General features: G+C 40.2%; 1 protein-coding gene across 3 annotated transcripts in view; it reads right to left on the bottom strand.

The window, feature by feature from the left end:
- The window catches only part of mcamb (melanoma cell adhesion molecule b), a 43,641-nt gene that overhangs the window by 5,770 nt on the left and 16,918 nt on the right, over positions 1 to 20,953 (bottom strand). For all 3 annotated transcript variants that reach the window (XM_079580102.1, XM_079580103.1, XM_079580104.1), the window contains exons 2-12: positions 8,167 to 8,291; positions 6,250 to 6,481; positions 5,561 to 5,631; positions 4,841 to 4,928; positions 4,574 to 4,753; positions 3,622 to 3,752; positions 3,415 to 3,547; positions 3,221 to 3,336; positions 1,371 to 1,512; positions 1,061 to 1,188; positions 700 to 841 (exon numbers count right to left, since the gene is read on the bottom strand). In XM_079580102.1, coding sequence (XP_079436228.1) covers positions 700 to 841; positions 1,061 to 1,188; positions 1,371 to 1,512; positions 3,221 to 3,336; positions 3,415 to 3,547; positions 3,622 to 3,752; positions 4,574 to 4,753; positions 4,841 to 4,928; positions 5,561 to 5,631; positions 6,250 to 6,481; positions 8,167 to 8,291 — 1,488 coding nt within the window. The remainder of the gene's footprint in view (positions 1 to 699; positions 842 to 1,060; positions 1,189 to 1,370; positions 1,513 to 3,220; positions 3,337 to 3,414; positions 3,548 to 3,621; positions 3,753 to 4,573; positions 4,754 to 4,840; positions 4,929 to 5,560; positions 5,632 to 6,249; positions 6,482 to 8,166; positions 8,292 to 20,953) is intronic.

The following is a 20,953-nucleotide window of genomic DNA, read 5'->3' as shown; positions in this document are numbered from 1 at the left end:
GGTGGGGGTTAAGACGTTAATTAGGAGCCATTGATCAATATTACAGAGCTAATGGTATTTACACTGTAATGTAAGACCGACTTTTGCCACATAAGCTTCACTGTGTTGCTTCAGTCAAACTAAAGTCGCAACAGTTCATTTAATAAAATGCATAGACGGAAATAAAACTAGGAATGTGTTGCCGTGGAAGACTTGTTAAATTTATTCAACGTAATTTCATGTAAAAGCTATACATTATTCTAGATGCAAGTTGGCCATTTTATACTCACTACTGCCACCTCAGGTCATACGTGTAACTGCACTATATATATTGAGCTCGTGCATGACGACAATTCGGACCCGAAGCAACAACTTTAGGACATTGCTGGAACATGTAGGGGGAGGAAATAGTATATAGTATAGTCCCTTTAAATACAAAATAATAGAGTTTTATAAATTATGTTTCTCTATTCAACTCTTCTCATTTGTCCTGGATTTGTTATTTGTTTAAGTAAAAACAAAAGGCTCAGCTGAACCTGCTTCATGAAGTGGCCCACTGGTAAAAAGTCACAATCACAATTACAGATTTTGCCACAACACAGAGGCCGAGGCTCCACACAGCTCCACCACTGAGGAAAGAGGGACTAAGACAAACACAAATGAGACACACACACACAAGACTGGAGAGGAGAGGAGAGTAAAAGGTCTGCGGTAACTCACTGGCTTTGATGTTGAAGGCCACAGAGTCCTCTCCTAACGTGTTGGTGGCGTTACAGAAGACGATGAGGTCACCCGTTACCTTGACACTGGCCGAACTGATCACCCCGTCGTCGGTCTCTTTCTCTGAAGCAGTGGGCACATCCTGGAGAGTAAACACGCAGGTTTCAACAATGTCTTTCAAGATGAGGGCGTTGTACAGGAAACAACCTTCTGCGGCTTGCACGCATTTAGCAACATTCATAAGTTACATAGGCCAAAACGTCCAAAGTACAACACAATAAGTTGATTTAAGTCCTTTGCACTTAAACATCTAACTTTCTGTTTGGTGAATCTTGAGCTAAACTAACAAATGCAGGGCTACCTTTCCCTCCGATGTGGACCAGGAGACAGTGGGGTGAGGGTAGCCCCGGACATAGCAACTGAGGTCCACCATTGTGTCCATGCTCTCCTCTACCTCTGTGCTGTTCGGAGTCTTGATCTCAGGCTCACCTAAAGAAACAAAGGAGCAATAAGATAAGGATCTCTCTGAGCTTGATGTTTTGCCAGTTTTATAGAGTAAAACACAACATAAACATAGACAATTGAGAAGAACCTACAACTAAATAGGTAAATAATACGCTCATAGCCCTGCTCCCAACCAACAGTTCTTGACAAAGAGCATTTGAACTCACCCTGAACGTGAACCCGCACTGCCCCGCTGCTTTCCAGTCCCTCCACCTCCAGAGCCGTCACCACACACACGTACGTCCCGGCCGTGTCAAATGTAACATCCTTCAGGTGCAAAGTGTGGCCTTTCAAAACTTCCTGTCCATTCTAGAAACAACAGAAGAAAAACAAAGATTCTCACAGATGTGGAGGTAATGAAGTTGTAAATCATCGTTATACAACTCCAGGCGTTTTCTTCACCTCACTGCTTTATTGATTTCTCTGTTGATCTCTCGTCAGCTTCTCAATAAGGTACTTTTTTGGTTTGTACAGGCCTAGAGCTATTTATTATTATTATTATTATTATTAAATCCATCGAACATCATAATCTAAAAAGTAATTTCTACATTAAAGTCACACTGCAGAACATTCCTGGTCAACAATGGCAAACATGCTTCTAATGCTCAGTTATAAACACCGACAATGCCTGGATGTAACTAAGTATGAGCTGGTGTTGCTGCAGTTGGTCAGGTTGAGGTTCAGCAACACTTATATGTGCCCAAAGAACAAGATCTGCAGACGACCTGAACATCCTGAATGACCAGGTTATTCCATCAGTAGATCCTTGATGGCACAGGCTTATCCTTATAGATGATATTTCCAGGCGGGCTAACATTGTCAAAGAGTGGTTCAGGGAGCGTGAGACATCACTTTCACACATGGATAGGCCACAACAGAGCACCAATTGAGAATCGTTGGGATGTGCTGGAGAAGACTTTACACTGTGGTCACACTCTCCCATCATCAATACAAGATCTTGGTGAAAAATGAATGCAACACTGGATCTTTTGACATTGCAGAAGCTTTTTGAAACAATGCCACAGCCAATACGCGCTGTAATCAAAGGCAAAGGTGGTCCTATGAAATATTAGTACTTAACCTCTTAACCCCTGCATTAACCGAGCGCAGTTTCTCCAGTTCGGCTTTACCCAAATCTAAAAGGTTGTATAAGCCAGTGTAACGCCACATTTGAAAGCTACAAAATGTGTCTAATCGGATCTTTTCCCTCACATTGTTGCCGTGTTGCTGTCAATTTTGCATTTCTTTTTGTCAGGTTTAGCCGCTCTTTTGTCACTTTATTTTACTGTACCCTTGATACATCGTACCTAACTTAATTTAGTACAATGTAACACGCTCTGTAACAATGTGTAAAAACTTGCACACTTGGGTTAGCTATACAATGGAATAATGTATTATAAATGTATTTGTAGTGTAATAAAACATAACTCTAACCATAACTCTACCCTCAAGCCCTAACTGTAAGGGTCTCGTGTACTATTACATTATGTACCTACAAAGTACTAATACAAGTTATTCCATCGTGTATCTAACCGATAGGTACAATTTATTCCAGATTGTTACAGAGCACATTACATTGTACTAAATTTAGTTGGGTACAATGTATCCGGGTATTGTAAAATAAAGTGAAACCCTTTTTTGTTGCGTTTTCATCCTCATTTTATCGCTTTGACGTTTTTTTTCCAAGAAGCTTTTAGGTTTGGTCTGGAAAAATGTGGTCAGTTCAGATGGGGGTTATGAGACTGACTTCTTTTGTGGCAACATTTTGTTTGGTCAGACATCGTATATCTGCAGCGATGTCCCGCTCCCAGACAAGGAGAGCTCACAGTAAAGACTCATATTGATATTAAGGTATTTAGTCACAACACATGTAATGAAATAAATGCTTGTATTTTGTCATTTTTATTGGATGACATGTTACACAGTGAGGCTTGGTACTCTTGGCTAAGGGATAACAAATGCTATTAAAGGCATAGTGTGTTGTGTACAGCAGCCGTCAAGTCAGTAAGAGCCTAACCTTAAACCAGGCTGTTTGCGTGGGCAGAGAGGACAGGGCGTTGCACGTCGCCTGCTCCTCTCCTCCTTGGGCCACTTCGATGATTTTCCCGGGCAAAATCACGGCATCCTCCAGATCTGCACACAGCGGAAAGTAAATAGAAATATCAGTTACACAGTCGCCTCACATAGTTTATCGAGTGACGATATACTCACAGTTGACGAATACAGTGGTGCTTTCAGTGATTTCATTATACGATTCCAGGTCCAGTGCAGAGCAGAAGTAGTCCCCCGTGTTCAGACGAGTGACGTTTTCCACCATGAGCACATTGGAATCGGATGACGAATTCTTTACAAACACAAACATTGAATTAAACATATCACTAATTGGTGCTACGCTTGTCGTTGTTGTGTTTTTCTTACCCTTGGACCATTTATTGCGAAGGTGGTGGATGGATTGTAGCCATCACCGGAACACTGGATCTTCACCGTGTCTCCTTCCTTGATGTGACCTTTCGGCGACTCTATCCACGTTTTTATAGTCGTGTGTGGATCTAAAACATAACATGGAAATGTTATGCGCTTTTAAGGGAAGATGGTGCAGGTGAAACATTCTTTTTTTTTTCTGCAAAAATTACCATCATCATCATCATCAACAAAAAAAGCGTCAAAATAGCAACAAAAATGAGATGAAAACAAGGATGAAAAAGCAACAAAAGAGTGACAGAAAAGTGATGAAAAAGTGACAAAAAATTGACAAAAAAGTGAGAAAAATGTGAGAAAAATGACAAGAAGTGACAAGTATGTGATGAAAAAGTAAAACAGATGTTATGAAAAAGTTACAAAAACGCAACAAAAAAGCAATAGAAAAAGGTGACAAAAAAGTGACAGCAACGCGAGGAAAATAACCACTTTAGATGAGATTTGTAGGTCTTAGCTTTCAAATGAGGCGTTACACTTTTAGAATTGGATAAATCTGAAGTGGATAAAACGCACTTCAGACCTATTTTAAGAGTAAAAAATGTTTAACTTTGTCTAAAAATGGCCTATATTGGACTAAAACTAGCTCTAGCTACGGCATCTCCACCTAAATCATCCCCTTTTCAAGAGCATTTAGGCACTTCAGGTCCAACAAGACAGGAAAATTCCTTCTGAGAAAATAAATCTTTGTGTCTAATATCTCAACAAAAATACACAAAATTTAAACCTGGCTCAATTTATGAATGATATATGCAATTTTTGTGTTTCCATATGAAAAAAATAAATGAGAGAAAGGTTGATATACTTTTTTTTATCTTATAATTGTGATATAATGTACAGCAAAGGTTTGAAGTGTATATATCTTTTCTTTCTATTACATTAGTATTGCACTTACAGAACACGGTGATGTTGATGGTGGGGGTCTCTACCATATTAGTGCCTCCAGGAATCGAGTATGTGATCTCACAATAGAAAAGTTCATCTGCGTCTTCTTTCACAACTTTCATGGACAGCTCGCTCGTCACCGAGTACAGACCACTCGATTCAGTCGTGATGCTGGGCTCAACATTGATCACTGGGACATAAACAAGGAACTTTATTCAATATTATGAAGAATGCATATTGTGTGAGGAATGGCTTTAAATTCACTGATGTGCATTACCGCCACGGGCGCTGCGTATCGGCATGTTCCCCTTGTACCAAGTGATGTTTGGCCGCGGATAGCCATGATTAACCTCACAGGTCCCAATCTGTTAAGAAATACAGCTTACAGATAGATCTACATTCAGAATATTTAAAGCCTGAGTTACTTTTATTTTGAAACAATTAAGCATAATGTATTATAATTCACATAAACCTGATGAATCTGTTTGTGACTCCAGATGTGAGGCTTAATTTTGAATAAAACCATAATTGACAACCAGCCGGCTTATAGCAAACACTGATCCAAAACAAAAGGGGAATCCAATCTTTCACAGAGGAAAATTGGAGCAAATTACTGAACTCAAAACCCAGACCATTTCAATTCATCTCAGTGTCAAATAACTAATATCCAACTTGAATTATGCCATATACTATAATGCCTTCTATCGCATAACATTTTGTTTTCTTTTAGCAACACGAGCCAAAGAGAGTATCCTTAGGAGATGGAAGACTATTGACCCTTCAGAGGAAAGAGACAGGACCATAACAGCAGGAGCAGGATGCAGTTTGAACGACGCTTAAACTGCTGACTCTCCGATTGTTAGTTGGGGCTTTAACATTACACCACTGCATCGCCTGTATTTCACTGTAGGATATTTGTTTCATACGGATATAATAACAGACCATCTCATTTTACGACAACTATTTAGAATATTACACATGATGTGTAGACAGTTACTTTTGATAGAGTGTCTTCCTGGACTGAGATCCCGTTTTGTACTCCTTCGATTCTAGGCATCTGTGGTGGATCTGTACAAAGAATGAATACGCAATGTGAGTTGATATAGTGATTATTGTGACCGGCCTATATAGATACAGACGGCATCTCGTCATAGAAGGGGGCGTGGCTTCACCGAAGGGGAAAATAGAATCTTCAGATAAACACAATTTTCCACTATTTTTAGCCATTTTCTGGTGAAATATAAACTTCATATCACACATAAATAAAGTCAAGTCTAAATGAGCCCCATATGGATATTTTCTCACAGAAGATTGTTCAGTAGAAGTTAAAAAACAGCAGTTGTAGCTAGCGCTAGCTAACTGTTAGCATTAGTCGAATGCTAACATGAAGCATCAAGTTAGCATTCTCCGTTATTTATGTATTTATGTGCTGTTGAACCACTTTGCTCCCCTCCATGTCTTTGTATCTTTATTTAGTAGAAAACTATATCAATAATTCAGCATTTGTAGAAGTAGTTTTTGAATAATTAGAGAAAGTTTAGATTTTTCTCCAAATTGTTTTCCCCCTTAACTGTTTCCAAACATGACGATTCCAGAGATGCCGTGTGTATCTATACAAGGGGTCTATAAAAAGGGTCTATAAGTATAAACAGACAGATGAGTAGAAAGACAGACAAAGAAACTCACGAAACACTTGGAGCTTGGTCCTCCCCTCCGCGGTGCCGACCGTGATACTTTTAATGATGCAGATGAATTCCAGTTCATCTTTCAGCTGCACGTTTTCAATGGTCAGCACCACCGCTCCAGTGGCGCCGCTGCCGTTCACACTGATGCGGTCTGAGAAGGGCGTTCCCTTCTCTGCGTAGCTCATGCCACTCTCCAGGTAGTAGATCCTCTGCTTGTCTCCTGTCGATGCCACCTGCTTTCAGAGTTGAGGGGGAATTAGTTAAATATACTTTTTTGTACAGAATTCTATGTGGATTTTCACAGTCACAGGTCACGCAAAGCGCTGATGAAAATACAGCTGCAAATCTGCGTTGAAATCAATCTATCCCTCAAAAAACACACCACATTCATGCGTAAGCAAGGAGGGTGAAGGATGAGAGTAAGCTGGAGCTAAACGCTGACCTTTGGATCTGTGGACAAACTTTCTAACCACTGATAGTAATAAAAGCATTTGTTTCTTTTCAACTTACTGTCACATATGAGTCATTTTTTCCAACTTTTTACTATTATTATTAGGCCCGAGCGGCCTGGCAGGGCTCGGGCCTATTGTAATTGTACGGCAGTGCGCGGAGCGCACTGAAGAAAGACGTGCGCGTAGCGCACGTCCCGAAAAGAGCGCGCAGCGCTCAAGAAACAGAGCGCGGAGCGCTCCCCATGCATTAGACAGTAATAGGGGGGACCCCGGCACCACGCCCTGTCCGGTGAAATAGGCGTGTGCCGCGAAAGCGGCACATTTGTAACTGCTCGTGTGAAAAAAGGTGAAAAATCCAGTGAAGGCGCAACATTGACAAGAAAGTAGTCGATGACGAGCGCAACGCCAAACCAAAATTGGTACACACCTTCGTCATGACCTTCCGAACAAAAAAGTACATTACGTGGTTGCTAGGCAACCAACAAGAGGTCGGCCATTTTGGGAAATATTGCGTGATCTGGCGCCGAAGGCGCATTTCTTGCCTTTGCTCTTTTATAAACTCAACCGAGGGTGGCAAGGACGGCATAACCACGTAGGGCGCGGCAGCGCCCCCCGGTTGTTGCGGTGGCGTGCGACGGCGTGCGCCAACCGGCCAACGCTGCTCGCGAGGGCCTCTAAATGCCGCTTGCGGCTTTAATTCTTATTATTATTATTATTATTATTATTATTATTATTATTATTATTATTATTATTATTATTATTATTATTTAAATAAAGTGAGATACTGTCCTGTACAATTTTAAACTCTTAACGAAGCACATTTTCTCCTGTTTGTCTTTACCCAACTCTCAAAGCTTAAACAAAGCATCAAAATAGCGACGAAAACAAGGATGCAGCAAAAAAGTGATGAAAAAATGCCGGGAAAGCAACAAAAAAACGTGACAAAAAAATTGACCAAAACGGCTCAAAAATGTGGCAACAAATTGCCCCATGTGAAGCGTTTTGTGACCATGTCTGTGAAAGGTGCTATATAAATAAATAAATAAAATGACAAAGGATCCGTTATGTAGGCCTTAGCTTTCAAATGAGGCATTACACTGTTGCTCTCCAGTCAAGAAGCTTTTAGATTTGGGTAAAGCTGAACTCGAGAAAATGTCTTGTGTTCTGGTGGGAGTTAAGAGGTTAAAGGGACTATGCGGTGTTTAAAAATGGTAAAATTAAGTATTTTCCCTACATGTTTCAACAATGTCACTCAAAAAGGTGTTAATTCAGGTCCGAAGTGCCATCATGCACGAGCTCAATATAGAAGGTGCAGTTACACGTATGACCTGAGGCGGCAGTAGTGAGTATAAAATGGCTAACTTGTATCTAGCCCCTTTAAGCTTGAACCTCATCTGGCAACTGTTTTTCATATTGCATGTATTTTTCTGTCATTATACTGTATGTGTGGCACGTGTGACACTTACATAAAACCACTGTATGATGGTTCCGCCGAGTCCGTCTTCTGTCGTGAACATGCAGGTGATCTGAGCCGTGTCCCCGAGGTTTACCTCCACTCTGTCCTCCATGTTCACCTCGACAGCGCCCCACGCTGAAACACAAAAACACAACACATGAGACTCATAGAAATTCATACAAAACTAATCTAGTGCTGTCGTCTCCTCAAGCAACACAAAAGTGGCTATGTGTATCATTGTTAAATCCGGATCAATTGGAAGGTAGCGCCCTCGTTTGACTTAAAGCAGAACTGAGTAACTTGTTAACCTAAATAAATTCTTAATAAAGTGTTAATGGGATGATTGGGGCGTCTTTCATCTCCCCCGGTGTCTCTGGCTAGACAACCACCAACTTTGCAACTTTCCCTGCACCGGGTCGGAGTCGCAATACACACCAATGGAATCACGGAGAAGAAGCTAACAGGCTAAGGGGCAAAGCTAACTGCGGGCTAGCGCCACTTAAACAGTATTTACAGCCAAGTTTGAGTGGAAAAAAATATCTCCATTGTTGGTTGTGGCACAATGTATATCCCTCTCTCCCTTTGTCTTTTTGTCAGTGTAGTATTTACTCTCATGGACAATTGATGAGTAAATAAAAAGGGAACATGCTACGACACCTGCAGTGGCGCTTATAACCTCTAGGGGCATGAGTTACTTAGTTCTGCTTTAAATATAATTTCCACTGGCATCCTCTGTTTTTATTATATTCTATATCAAATTTATTATTTATTTTAACCTCTTACACCTCACCTTAACCGAGCGCATTCTATCCTGTTTGGCTTTACTTAAACCTAAAAGCTTCTTGACTGGAGAGCAACAGTGTAACGCCTCATTTGAAAGCTAAGACCTACAAAAGTGATTGTAACTTTCTGTCACGTTGTCACCACGTTTTGGTCACATTTTTGTCTTTTTTTGTCATGTTTTTGTTGCTTTTGCGTCAGTTTTGGTCTCTTTCTGTGGCTTTTTGCTTTTTCATATTTTTTTTTCATTGGTTTAATTAGTATCCATCCATCCATCCATCCATTCCATATATGGTTCCAATATGGTTCATTTATGTCATCGATGTCCTTTTATTGGCTCTAACTAAGTCTCCATTATGAGATCCGTAAAGGCTTGTCTTATCTAAATTGTTTTTCTTTCACACATTGCCAGATTAAACAGCGACCGCCTCCAAAAGTTCCTGCTGTGTCCCGTGGCTCCTTAATTCGCCACAAATTGCATATATATAAATACATAACTAAGGACAGGATTCTACTTTTTGGCACATAATAAAAGGCAAACGTGTGTCAGGTTTCGTACCCAGTGACAGAATGACATTATGGGCTCGGGCTGGGTTTTAAAACGATTATCTTCCGATTCCCAGGCTAATGCTGAGCCCTCTCCTGTTTCAATGGAATCTAATACTGTATGTGAAGTATCTACAACTATTTGATTGCAGAAAAAACAAAAGGCAGAACTCTGAAGTTATGAGAAGTTAACAAATTCCTTCATCGTGGTGTTACACATCTAGCACTCGCAAAGCCCAACCCGTGAAGCATAAATTGAGTGTCACAGGGAAGACGAGCTGCTATGACAGGAATGAGCCGGCCACCCATGTCCACATTAATGTGCCGCATTCCTCTATGGCACCCTCACCCAGGAAGAAAGGCTCAATTTACAGCAGTATAGAAGACCCACTGTTCCTCTCCATGCATTTCTAAGGAGCGCTTCTCCTTTCAGCGTTTTTAAACTTATGGTGACGCATCCTCCAAGTACTCGATAACTAGCTGTGGTTACTCCGTACAAATGTGTTGTGTAGACAGACACTACGAGCAGTTGTTTAGCTTTGTTGTGCCAGGTTTGATTGAAGCCTTTGTGTTCAGAATGAGACGCTTAGAGTCTTTTATTTAGTGGTGGGAAATATGGAAATAAGAGCAAAAATCAGAATGTAAATCTGCTGCGTGTCCTTCACTGACCTTTTCCTCAGTGACTGCATTACATTAGACTTTGTTCTTCAAAATGACACAGTTGACATGGCAACAGGTTATAAATATGCATCAACGTATGAAAAAATATAGTAATTTTTGCATTGTTTGTCATTATTGTCACAGGCTTCAAAGCGAGCAATTAATCAAACGTTTTGGATCAAGAAAGATTGAAATGAGTAGTACACTTTAAAGCAGGGGTAGGCAAGTTTGCGTTACGGAGTGCCGAGGGCCGAACCTCACCATTGTAGCCTAAAGTGAAGAATCATTTTCTGTAAACAGTGGTTCTAAAGTGGTCCGGCTCCGAGACCCGCCATTACCTTAATGACAAGCTGCGACCCAAATAAAACTGTAATTTGTCATATATCATATAAAATATTGTATTTACCACACGGTTTTATTGAACAAGCCGGAGATTTGCTTTTAAGACTGAAATTATGATCAAAACAACCCAATAATACTAATTTTAACAGACTCCAGTGTGCTTCCATGTAGTTTCAGATGGAAAATATTGAAAAAAGTTCCCTTTAGGCTCGTGACCCATTTTTGAGTCCCGACCCACAAGTTGAGAATCAGTTTTACATTATATATGACCAAGTGGGATGTTCTGCAATGACATTTAAAAAATACACCATAAAAGACACTATTTCTCGCATTTTTAGCATACCAGGTATTTGATCCCTTATTTGCATAATAATATTTTTCAAAATCATATTGGGGGCCAGAGGTTCTGTGCTGGAGGGCCGGATTTGGCCCACGGGCCTGACGTTGCCTACCCCTGCTTTAAAGATTCAGTCTTATAGTCGGATGTTTTTGTGTTTTTGTAATGGTCAATTCATAATCCTGAGACCTGGTACCACCAGTAGCAATTCAAGAACCATTGGTCACTGCAAATGTTGGTTTCTAAATCCTGAACTAGTTAAGAAACTGGTGTATTCTAGCAGCAGTAACAAAGCAGTTGTGCACATTGCAATAGTGGAAAAACGGATTATGGATGATGAATGACAGACTTTTGGTTGGTGGATCTGGAAAACCATATAATAAATAATATAAAATATATAATCAAATTCATGTCTGTAATGAATGTGCCAGCCAGAGAAGCAAATGTGAGGCTTCGCTTCTAGAAAACACGGTATTACATCTGTAATTCACATAGTAGTTTACATTTTTTATAGTTTATTATTCATCTCTACCACAAGTTTTATGTTTCATATTGTTTGGGCCTAGTTTGTGAACCTGTTCACTGACAATGGCAAAAAAATATATATATTCTAATTCGGATGTTTCTGATTCATTTGACCATGAACTAGAACAGGTGTTCCCAAACCTTTCAGGCCATGACCCCCAAAACCACTCAACCAACAGCTCAGGACCCCCTTCTGTAAATGTTATTAGCATTTATAATAATTTAAGGTGCAAAACATTAAAAAAAAAAAAAAAAGGTTTAAAATTGAGGTGGAGGGCAACTCAAAATTCCATGATGGTAACTATGGTAACTGGCGAACTACAGATTTTACTGTCTTTTTACTGTCTTTTAGTTTTAGGTTAATATCTCTGGGAGAATAAACATGGAATAAAAACTGTCTCAAAGTTCATTGTCTGCTCTGTCGGCACATAAGAATCAATGTCCAATTATTTTCTCTGAAAGCTGTCCAAAAGTGGAGACAATATTCGAAAACATGAGCATGATGTTGTCCAGTAGAAAGGCCTTTCAGACATCAGAATAATGTGGCAGGTTTGAGATGAGGAAAAGCATTTTCCAGATTTCTTACAAAAAACATATTTCTCCCATAGAGTTGTATTGGCCCCTGTCCTCCACCTGACATTATGATCATCTCATTCTATAACATGCAACCTATTATGTTAGTGTGGCACATTGTATTTTTGCTGATAGTATGGCCTAATTTATCTAAAATGTGCTGTTTTCAATCAAAAATACATCTAAGTCAAGGTCAGAAATGTAAAAGAAATATCATCTTGCGACCCCCACTTTGGGAAACACTGAACTAGAAGACAGCTAAGATAATTTACCATTTCCAAACAGAGAAAATCTTAATCATGGGGTCTGTAATCACAATCTGCTTTTATGTGGGCTTGTTCTTACTGGAACTACAACAGCTCTGATCTCAAAACAACACTTTTACCTATAAACCCCAAACAGGGCTGAAATCTTGCAGCAAAAGTGGCACTGAATTTGATCATCTCAAACAAAATCTCCTGTTTTCACTCAGGGCCCATCTCCTCCACTTTCCTGCTTCTGCTGCTGCTGTTTACCCCCCACATAATGGAACTGGACAGATGCTTTCCTGTTAAAGAAATCCAATTAGTCTCTGTAACATAGACATTTCCTGCCCATTAGCAATGATGAAGGACAATGCTGACTCACCGGCCCCTCCCCCGGCTGAGATCTCACCTATTGTGTGTACACCAAAAACAACAACAAGTGCAAGTTTGAGTCCGTTTGACCGATTCATCTTGACACGCAGACCCGCAGGAGGAGCGCAGTCAGAATGGATTAGTAATTTGAACACTGTTTGGTGAGTTGAGTGTATCAACAAGAGAAGCTCCTATTACGAGACCCGCATCGATCACTGTTGATAATGAGACAGCAGAAACGGTCTGTGCATATTAGATAATAGCGCTAAATCAAAGCTGACGGAGCATCCCCCTCGGCATTGGTGCAAAGACACAGCTGAGGTCACAGGGGGAAAGAAAAGAAACTGCAGTTGAGTGATTGAGCAAAATAGTTCCTGCACAGTGCATAAGGGAACATGGAAGTACACATTAGGGACGGCCAAAAAATAGGATTTTCTTAGAGCGATGATCAAAATGTGTGCGCGACTTGTTTGTGAGTGCGATTAGATTTATGTTTTAAAATCAACATTTGGGGCACACAGTAGATATTTTAAACAGCATTAATATTTGAGACAACACTTAAATATCGAATGCTAAGCTAATAAGAGAATAAAAAGCATTTCAGGACACTTTAGTAGAGGCGTGAGCACCTCAAATTGTAGATTGTTGTCTACTGTAATTGGGATAGCATATGTCAAAGCTTTAAGGAGCTAAAAATTGTATAAGTAATTCAACCTAAAATGAGCTGTTACATACAATTCACAGGGAACCAATCAAAAAGTGGGCCATCATTTCAATAAGTCAGACAGGGGACAGGGACTTACATGCAGTGCACCCCCCCAAAAGGTGGAGAGGTGTGAACTACAGGGTTAGCAGGTTTTATACATATTAGACAGCATATTTAAAGCAGTATTAAGCAACTTAATAAATCCTTTCCGTAGTCCCTCTAGGAGTAATACAAGTGTTAATGGGATGATCGGGGGGGGGGTCTTTCATCTCCCCCTGGTGTCTCTGGCCAGAAAACCACAATTGCAACTTCCCTGCACTGGGTCGGAGCCACCAATACACACTAAAGGAACCACGAAGAAGGAGCTAACAGGCTAACGGGCAAAGCTAAATGTGGGCTAGCGCCACTTAAACAGTATTTACTGCCAGGTTTGAGTGAAAATAGAAAAAGATATATCTCCATTGTGTCATTGAGTTGTTGTGGCACAATGTACAATATCCCTCTTTCCCTTTGTCTTTTCTGTTAGCGTAGTATTTACTCTCATGGACAATTAATGAGTAAAAAAACGACACCTGCAGTGGCGCTTGTGGCCTCTAGGGGCATGACTTACTTAGTAATGCTTTAAGTTCACACTTGTAACAAGACGACTCTACTATTATTACTACTATTACTACTACTACTACTACTACTACTATTGCTACTAGACTTAGACAGGTGCACCCAGAATAGCCCACATTACCCCATCCTATCAAATCTCCATTGGCTTCCTGTCAAACTGACTTAAGTCCTGACTTTCCAAGCGTTGCCCCAGTCCCTCCATGAAGCTGAGTTGGTGGACAGCACTTGAAGACTTTGTTATTTAGGAAAGTTTTTGGTTGATGGACCTTTTTTATGTTGTTTCTTCTGCCACAATTTTTATCTGTGAAAAGCGCTTAAACTTACTTACTTACACTCCTCTGTGATAAGTTAATTATCCCTGTCTATAAACTCAGAGCATGTAAGATGGCCAAAGCGGGAGAGTGTGGGGGAAAAGACACACAGCATTGTTCAGTTGTGCAACATATTCTTTTTAATATTATGAAAAGGAATAATAAATCTATGAGGAAAGGGGTGAAAATCATTTTAAAAAGTCCTAAGCAATATTTCACAACACACATCATTATGACCAATTAGTAACAGCGCCGTCACATCTTTTTAATGAAATAAGAAGTCTACAAAGCGAGGCAGTTAATATCGTCTCCTCCTATTAAGTGAAATCGAACTTAAAAGGAATATTTGTCTTTGATTTATGACTGTGATCCGAACGAGGGCCACATGCAAAAACACACATCTTAATTAGATCACAGAGATCCAGCCAGACCCTGACAGCGCAGCAGTAGCTCATCCCAAAGGCTGAAACAAACATCTCCGTTCCGCTCCATACCCCTAAACCCCGGCTCATCTCACGATAACTGGAGTATTCAGACGGGACGACAAAATGAGGACCTCTTAAGATAACAGCAAGGCAAGCGAAGCCGGATTGTTTTATCATGAGAGGAAGCATAATCAAAGTTATTGTTTATTATGACAAAAGCCGATTATAGCACTGCAGACATAACAATCCACTACTGGGGCTGTAGATATCACAAAGCATCCGGTGAGTACTATCATGCAGGTTCTTTTCAGGGCAGGAGGGGGAACTCAAGGCCGTTTTTTCTGATTACGTTGTAGTTTAATCAGAATTATCCAACAGCAAAACTCACACTACAATGCAACAGATGTATTAACGTTTGTATCAGTAATGTGGTTCATGATCTCACAATACCACACAAAAATCATTATCTGTCTACCATTTTACCAGCTCCCCATCTCTGTAGATTACGTTTCCATTTTTTCTTTTTACAGGATGGTAGCAGACGTGGCCACTGACACTCTGGTTAGGATTCCACACTTCCCTGACATCCCGTAAAAAGCAACTGTACATTCATGTGGCATCAAAACATTCTTGAGGGTGGCTGACGACAAGGTCTGAATTTTATAAGTGCATTTGCTTGCCTTTAAACCTCTTAACCCCCACCTGAACGGAGCACATTTACTCCAGTTTGGCATTACCCAGATCTAAAACAGCGACTAAAAAGAGGATGAAAACGCAACAAAAATGCAGCAAAAGAGTGGCAAAAACCCGACCGATGAAAAAGCAACATTAAAAGCCACAAAAGAGTTACAAAAAGTGACAAAAATGCAATGAAAAACAAGTCAAAAAGTGTCAAAAGAGGAATAAAAACAAGAGAACAAGAAAACTACGAAAACACAACAAAAAAGAGATGAAAAAAAGAGATGAAATCACGAAAAAAACGCTACAAAAATGGGATAAAAATGCAGGTCTTTCAAATGAGCCGTTACACTGGCCAAGAAGCTTTTTGATTTGGGGGGGAAAAAATGGGGAAAATGTGCTCGGTTAAGAGGTTAAACAGTCCGAAAACCCAATGTGGTTTATGGTGATGCTTCTGTAATTACAAGCCTAAGCCACACGTTTAATATGGCAGGTTATGTGGACCAGATCAACGTTAGACAATGACATTATTCAACATTTGTGGGTATTCCTATGTTTCAAAAATAGTGAATCACCTATAGAGTTAGAGCAATAGGCCCCAACCCTACACCTGAAATAATGACCATCAAATTGAAAATGGTGTGAACACAACCTATTAAACAATATAGACCTACAGGGTATAGCGTGAAAAGAAACTCAGCCCAATCATTTGACTCTTCCATTTATAAACACAGAGAAATGATCAGCAGACGAGAGGCCCACGTCGGTTTACATCTTAAATCACACATGTTTATTTATTTTATGGCGGGTGCACACGTTGACCAGACACGACAGGCATCTCTCTGACAGCTCAGACAGATGGGAGGTGGCATGCCGCCGCTCAAAGGCCTGGAATCCGTTTGGACTTTGTGGACATAAACGGCGCGTTCCATATGATCTGGCAGCAGGCCCAGGACCACAGGTGGCTATCTGTGCATCACGCCAGACCAGGGGATGATCAACTCCTGACTTTACAGGAGATCATCGCTGGGCTATTGTGTTCATTTTAAAGAGCTTATCCTGTTAGACGCGTGGGGAGGCTGGAGCCGGCAGTGATTTTCACCAATTTCTATTGAGACCATGGTGGAACAGGCAATCCATGTTGGAAAAATGTTGCAATTTTGCCTCTTTTTAATCCGCAATCAGACATTTTAGTAGCACGATATATTTACTTATATGATAATAAAAAAAGAAGTATTTTAACCATAGATATTGGCAAGCTTGTTCAGACCTCTCCATTAATTCTTTTTAATTATGTAGCAGTGAAATTGTCTACATTTACTTTCAATTGATCATAAAATCGACATTACAACCTACAAAATAAAAAATGAAAGTGTAAATAATATACAAAGTAAAAAAGGACAAAATGAAATCAAAATGTTATAGTGACCTAACTACGTAGACCTTACACAACAACAGCTGACCCATTCCATTGCTCTCAGTCATTGTTTTGCTGTTCTTCAATATTCATAAAAGTTGAGGTCTGTGGTAACTTCAATTTAGTGCCCGCAATACATAAAGTTACAGCCCTCATCTATCCATCCATCCATTTTCTTCTGCTTTATCCAGGCCGGGTAAAGCAGAGGCAGCAGTCTGAGCAGAGAAGGGTCCGAGGCGACATCAGGCAAGCACAGAGACATGGTCCCAGCGTGTCCCCCGGGCTCTCCTCCCAATGTGACATAGCCTTTATTTTTAGGATAGTATGATGGGCATCAAACTCATAATAACATGATAGAACAGTATACTTCCACAACCATTTTATCCATCCATCCATTTGTCCAGCTGTCTGAGCTGCCCAAATCACATTGCACTCCTATTGCTCCTCCTGCAGGTGGTGGGCCCACAGAAGGGCGGCCTCATTCCAACCGGGCCTGTTGGTCTCTCATAAGGGGCTTCTGAACCACTCTTTGTCTGACCCGTCACCTAGGATCTGTTTGCCATAGGAGACCCTCCTAGGGGCACGAAGCCCCCGACAACAGAGCTCCGAGGATCATTTGGGATGCTCAAACCCCTCCACTGCATTAAAGGGATATTTCAGGATTTTTGACATAGGGCTTCATTTCCTAGTTATCCAGAGTGTTGTTGATTTCTGGAGTTTTTTTTCTTTTTTTTTCTTCATTCATGCAGTACTTATATTTGAGGAGTTTAGTAGGGCTAATGCTAGGCTAGTGCTAGGCTAGCGCATGTCTATGGTAACTAGTAGCCTGCATTAAAAACAGTCTGACCCAAGCACAGTGCACCTGAGGCAAATCACTTATAGCACCAGGTTAACGATATAAATGTCTGTGTTGACTGAATCATTTTTGAAATATAACCATTTTGCATTTAAAAGAACTTATATTTGAGCAGCATCAGCTTCCTGGTTGTAAGCTACGCAGCGGCGGAGTGATCTGCGAGGTTACAGGAGCTACAGTAGTTTGTTTACCTGCGGCTGCCATTACTACACGTGGAATTCACAAAGGAGCTTTCTACAAATCAGATATGGCAACGTATGGAGGACTACCCCATGATTTTGAAGAGGTTTTTAATGCAGGTTATTAGTTATCATAGACATGCGCTAGCCTAGCACCACTAAACTATTCAAATATAAGGACTGCATGAAATAAAAATAAAAAATCTCCAGAAATCAACAACACTGGATAACTGGGAAATGAGGCCCTATGTCAAAAATCCTGAAATAACCCTTTAAGGTGGCGGTTTGAGGAGGGGAAAGAAACATTTTACTCCACTGATAAAAAATACTGCCCAAATATCTGAAATTCACCAGTTGCAATGACAGCCATTTTATCTCCCTGATGAGAGACAGTGATGATAATAGTATTTTGCATTCCATGATAGCTGTGCAAACGAAACTCATTTTATCAGTTTGAGGGGAATGGTGTATAGAATATAGTCTATGCAATGGGGGGGTCTTCAAATGCGCAGGCACGCCCTATGATAAATTTCTAAAAAAACAAAGTGAGAGTAGAGAGTTCAGTGCATTTTTTAAAGCACTTTCTGCTGATGAAGATGTATTGTTTCTTTCAGAAAGAGAACACCTGAGTAAATAAGGTGATGGATGTGGTCATAATTTATTGCGGTTGTATTTAACATAGTATATAAAAGGCTCAAGTTCAGGTGCAGGAGTGTGGTTTTTCTCAATACACCCAATGTGTTCATACCAGTCTTGTGTAAATAAGGTGAAATTAGGTTGACTACAGTGGCATTAGTGGCACAAATTCAGGTGACTGCATCGTGACATCACACTGAGCCATAAACCTCTGTTTTTACAGCTGAAACTGACCCGTTACACCTCTTATAATAAACAAGGGGTTACATAGTTGTTGTTTTTTCATTACGTTAAATATAAACAGATTTCACAAGCAATCAGTCACTCAGTCACTGACCCACTACGACTATTAACAATACCATTAGATAGATAGATAGATAGATAGATAGATAGATAGATAGATAGATAGATAGATAGATAGATAGATAGATAGATAGATAGATAGATAGATAGATAGATAGATAGATAGATAGATAGATAGATAGATAGATAGATAGATAGATAGATAGATAGATAGATAGATAGATAGATAGATAGATAGATAGATAGATAGATAGATTAGTATTTATGTATTCACTTGCATTCTCTTTATGATGAGAGAAATCTAGTTATGACCTAGATTTGCACCCTTCTTAGTTCATAGTTAATGCTTTAGTTATAGCTTGTAAGAGTAGAAGTTGGTAGGTTTTGGCCAATCTAGTAAAGAAAGAAAATAGTGAAAGAACTAGACATTATCCAATAAGGCGCCATTGGCTGAAGCACCTAAAAACACAGACAGGAGCTAACCCCGGGAGGACACTTTCATATCTCACGCTGCCGTCAGATCAAAGCACATAGTGACAGATGATCGCGCTCGGGTCAAATCCAGCCCAGACTCTTCCCAAACCTGGATCTTTTCGGAATGGCTGAGAGCGGCTGGGCTTCAGACACGCAACCGGATCTACAGCAGCACACAGGCCCGAACCAGTGCACTGTGTCTAACTCATACCAGGAGAGCCTGCCCTGAACTTGAGACCTGACTCCTGCCTTAAACAGATTATCGCATGCTTTGCAAATGTCCAGAAACACAAGTAGCATGTGACAGAGACACACATCCTCCCGCGCCATCATCCATTCGCTCGGGAATGTTTTTCAAAGGACTTTAACAACTGCATTAATTGCACAGCGCAGTCTAAATACAGAACTTCTTTACATAATGTGTTCATTTCTTAGCAGTGTGAATCTTAAGGCTCTGCATTAATATTTACATACCATAGGACTCTCCGGCTTATGCTTGAACACTTGTTTGATTTACTCCTGCCTTGTCGTCTCAAGACCACCTTGGACTGAATGTGTGCGTATAGTATATCAATCAAGAGCTAGAATCAAGTAGCCTCCTTGTAAGGCTTTGGTCAGAGATGTACTTTTAATTGCTACCACTCATAAGTCAATGAGCAAAGCCAATAACCTCATTTTAAAAGGTATTGAAAGGTGAGTGCGTCCCTGGGTCCAACAAATGAGGGCAGGTGCTTTACAAGCTTTTATGGGACTAACATCATTGAAGCCAATATTGCAATAACACTGGATATTGAAAGTATTGATTTTCTTTCTCTATATACCAGTTTTAACCTCTTAATCCCCACATTAACCAACCATATTTTCTCCAGTGTGGCTTTACCCAAATCTAAAAGCCAAAAAGAGTCAAAAGAGCGACAAAAATGTGCTGGAAAAGCAACAATAACAAATATCAAAAAGTGACAAAAACACAACTAAAGAGTGATGAAAAACAACAAAATAAAGAAAGCCACGAAAGAGCAACAAAAAAGTGACAAAAAATGCGATGAAAAAGTATCTTAAACACAAGATACAAGCCACCATTGTTAGCCAACGGCAAGCTAACAAGTCAATGGCGTTACGATAAATGCAGTGACACTTTCAGATTCTAACAATTACACAATAAGGAAATACAGATCTGTGATTCAGCAGCAGAGGAAGAAACAACAAAATCAAGATTACTCAAATCTTGAAAGAAATGAAAGAAAACACCAGGTATGTTTTTGATGGGGGAAAAAAGTCATAACAAGGCTCAAAATGTCCCTTTTTATTAAACATGTCTTTAAAAAACCTTTCTACTTATAGATTCTTATCTAAACATTCCCTTTACTTTTTAATCTAGCCAATTACTGAACAAATTGAACCCATAATCTAAAGATGTAATCTGCGAGCTAAAGGTCAGTTGAGGTCACATGTTTCCAGCCCCGTCACATCTAACAATAACAACAGTCTGTCACGCTTGTTTGCTTACATGATGCAGCACGATTACAATGCACGGACCCGAATGTCATCAGAAACGGCGGCCATACTTGACGAGAAGTGCGCCTGAGGGCAGAGACGAGGCTCATGGGAAACCAGAGTATCGGGTGCTAAGCGGAGTCAAAAAGCGTGATGAGGAAAATGTAGGGTGGGAGGAAAGAAGGAGAGATATGGAGTAAGAAGTACTTAACTCCGTGTGAACTCTAACCTTTATCGCACTAATCCCTCAATGGCACACTTCGGCGGTCGGTGAAGAGGGAGGTTCTCGAGCTCAAGATAACAAGTGTCACTCAGAGACA

Source organism: Gobius niger (genome assembly GCF_951799975.1).
Source record: "Gobius niger genome assembly, chromosome: 1".
NCBI lineage: Eukaryota > Metazoa > Chordata > Actinopteri > Gobiiformes > Gobiidae > Gobius > Gobius niger.
Note: the sequence above shows the minus strand (reverse complement) of the source record. Positions and strands in the feature narration are given on the sequence as shown.